We start from the raw sequence: 3,724 nt of genomic DNA, 5'->3' as shown, positions 1-3,724 counted from the left end.
ATGAACTTATCCCTTGCAGCAGAGGTAACTCTGGGTCTTCCGTTCTTGTGGCGGTCCTCATGAGAGCCAGTTTCATCATTACGCTTGATGAATTTTGCGACTGCACTTGGAGAAACGTTCAATGTTCTTGAAATGTTCCGTATTGATGGACCTTCATGTCTTTAATGTAATGATGGACTGTCGTTTCTCATTGCTTTTTTGAGCTGTTCTTGCCATAATATGGACTTGGTCTTTTACCAAATATACCTTTCTTCTGTATACCAACCCTACCTTGTCACAATACAACTGATTGACTCAAACTTATTAAGAAGGAAATAAATTACACAAATTAACCTTTAACAAGGCACACCTGTTTATTGAAATGTATTACAGGTGGCTACCTCATGAAGCTGGTTGAGAGAATGCCAAGAGTGTGGAAAGCTATCATCAAGGCAAAGGGTGGCTATTTGAAGAATCTCAAATATAAAATATATTTGGATTTGTTTAGCATCTTTTTTAACATAGTTTTGATGTCTTCACTATTATTATACAATGTAGTAAATAGTAAAAATAAATGAGTAGGTGTGTTCAAACTTTTGACTGGTACTGTATACAAAACATATTATTTTTATTTTTATCATGCCCAGCTCACAAGGCCCCTAATTCAGCCGGTGATTTCCAACTCACAACAACTTGGCAGTCAGGTTTTTCTCGTTGCTCTGTTCCTGGTGCATGTTGTTGTTAGATAATTATAAATCGCTCTGGATAAGAGCGTCTGCTAAATGACTAAAATGTAATGTAATAAATCTATGACTGTTGCGTATCTGATGGCACTGGTACCAGGAAACCACCTGGCAAATAGGATCATGCTGGCTATACTCCAGAGAAGGGAATGGTGGCCAAATGGTAAGAATAAACTTTGAATTTGTGGATCTATTGACTTCCCTACGGCTTCGGCAGCTTTTGGACCTCCCCTAGAGATTTAGTATAAGATACAGCCACACACAGTCACAGTCACACATTCCAATTTGAAAGAGGAAAATATTAAGTTGAGGAGTATTCTTCACAAACCCTCTGCAAAATGGCAACGGCACAGCTACAATGGCCAATGGTAAGGCTATTAGGTGTTTTTCTATACAATATTATAGTTTTTTTCATGCAACAGTACTTCCACAATATAATATCATAGATGTTAAAGCTGTAGTGGTTGGTAACATAGTATTGTTTAGATATATATTTTTTAAAGAGATACTGTATGTATTGGTCATCAATTTTGAAAATGTGAAAGCTGTTTTTTCTTTTATCATTCACAATTGTTTATCATGGTGTCAACTCTGTTCATATGCATGACTGACTGCAACAGAAACTGAAAGCAGGCATAGTGCAGTTCATGAAATAAACAAATCTGCGGCATATTCCGGGATTTTTTACATTGCAAAAGAGATGATCTAGTGTGTCAGAAAAGGATGAAGAGGATTAACAACCTTGACGTTCTTGATGATATTGGCTGTATTTATGCCATATCTCTCTCATCTCTCACATTCTCACATTCTCTCTCTCTCCCTCCATTCCTCCCTCTCTCTATCTCTTTTCCTTTCTCTCTGTCCCAGGCCTTCCAATTTAGACTCCAGCATTGCCCCAGAGGAGACCTTCCGATCCCTATTCTGTACGATCCAACATTCTTGAACGCAACTCACACCTCTCTGGTGGTTGTCAAAGACCCTGAACCGACACGTGCCTCCCGTTTCACTGTCACCGTGCTCAACGGCTCAGACGGCAAAATAGTCCAATTGGTCCTCAAGAGCACAGACACCATCGGCAAACTTCAGAGGAAGTTCCTACAAAAGCGGCCTGACCTGACGGGAAGCCTGAACCTAGCCTACAACGGCAAGCCCGTCCAGGGGCACCAGAGCTTGGGAGAGCTGGGGGTGAAGAATGGGGCTACCTTCATCACCTTTCAGAGGTGCCGTGGAGGGTAGACGTGGAGCAGTAGATGTGTAGGAGGGCTGTTTCCGTTCATCTATTCCTTGTTATGCAAAATGAACAATATGTGTCAATGAATTTGTGATCTATAAAGAATATTTGCATTAGCCATATCAGGTATTCTTTTTGCACAACATTGTAGAATATTTATTGATTAGAATACCAATCAAAGTGACGCTGTAGCCTACTGAGGGAGAATGCACAATGAAAAATGACAATGCATCTGTGTCCTTTCTTTATTTTAAAGCAATTATCCAGTGTTTCCAGACTTCTATGAAATATGACCTATAAATACTTACAATAAGAGTGAAATAGTTTTTTTTCCAAGAAATAGTAATTAAGTATGTTAAAATGCAGCTTTTCTGTGTTCGAATGGTGTGGGCATACACCAACAACAGAATGGTGTTGGCGTATGCCGGTCATTAAAAATATTCATGCGAGTAGACCGCTGATTGACCAGCTCATCCTCGTAAGGGAGATCACATAATTTCTATGAGGAAATAGCAAGTGTTTTTTAAACGGCCTGTTTGAGATACAAGTTTGAGGTGGGGTTTTAAAAGTAATTTTTTTATCTCCAATTTATGCTTTGGCCACAAATACAAGTATAGGACAAATCAACAACATTATTTGGATATGCATTAATATGCATAACTTCTAAAAGTGAGATTTTCACTGGGCAGTTACTTTAACTCCACCCAGCACAGCCAGAAGGGAACTGGTCAACCCTCATAGCCTGGTTACGCTCTAGGTTTCTTCCTAGGTTCCTGTCTTTCTAGGGAGGTCTTCTAGCCACCATGCTTCTACATCAGCATTGCTGGGTTTCTGTATAAGCACTTTGTGACATCTGCTGATTTTAAAAGGGCTTTATAAATACATTTGATTGATTGACTGATTTAACTGTCTTGTTTTGCTCTTGCCTGGTACTAGCTAATCCGGACACCAATCAATGTGAGTTAGTTCACCATGTTAAATGTGCCGTTTGTGATGCTTTATTGATAATTTTGATATGCTGTTGTTGTTTAACAGTAGGCTACTACTGTATCTGCAATAGCTTAGCATTGATTTCTTACCTTATTGTTTAAAAAAAATGTGTGCAATAGAACTATGTTTTCAATGACAACCAATAAGGCTAGCCAATCAGGAGGATGATGAACAAAATAAATAATGTTTAAACATATTTTCATTTTTATTTTCTGCATTTATGGACATTGTATTCAGCCTTAAATAAACACCTACATTTTTTCAAGTATATGCCATCTGTGTCTTACATTGACGAATAACTAGTTCTGAAATACATTAACAACACTTGTTGCCACGTCGACCTGAGCTAGCATAGGTGTTGCACAAATCTAATGATCTGTTGATGCTCACTCGTTTGGTCGTCACCTGTTCTAGTGGCATTAGAAGGTGTCGTAGAAATATTTGACTCAAAAGTAGTCAACTCAAAAATATATCTCAAGAGACTGGAGCTTGTGAATCCAAAAATTAGACTTTATTATTTGCATAACAAAGCCGAGCTTGCTCTATGGAGCAACTACTTGCCCTGAACCGGAGCTCTCCTTTTATACAGACACAAATGCATAGTCATACTGATACAACATACATAGTTACTCCTCTCTATGTGAATGAATAACATCTTTCAGTATCACATGTTGGCTACTCACAGGGGCTACTTGCGCTTCTCTAAATGGGGCCTCTGTATCTTATTAGTGGCGTGACTCAAAAAATTATGTACATACGTACATTAAAGAACAATCACACT

General features: G+C 38.6%; 1 protein-coding gene across 1 annotated transcript; it reads left to right on the top strand.

Moving 5' to 3' along the window:
- The first annotated feature begins 995 nt into the window (after window positions 1-995).
- On the top strand, window positions 996-3,209 carry LOC311112010 (uncharacterized protein). Its single transcript, XM_084154969.1, has 2 exons — window positions 996-1,090; window positions 1,590-3,209. The coding sequence occupies exons 1-2, from the start codon at window positions 1,061-1,063 to the stop codon at window positions 1,956-1,958; spliced, it is 399 nt and encodes a 132-aa protein (XP_084011095.1). The 5' UTR covers window positions 996-1,060; the 3' UTR covers window positions 1,959-3,209.
- Window positions 3,210-3,724: the final 515 nt, after the last annotated feature.

The sequence above is a fragment of the Coregonus lavaretus genome (assembly GCF_964263955.1).
Source record: "Coregonus lavaretus genome assembly, chromosome: 38".
NCBI lineage: Eukaryota > Metazoa > Chordata > Actinopteri > Salmoniformes > Salmonidae > Coregonus > Coregonus lavaretus.
This window is presented reverse-complemented; position numbering and strand designations above follow the sequence as displayed.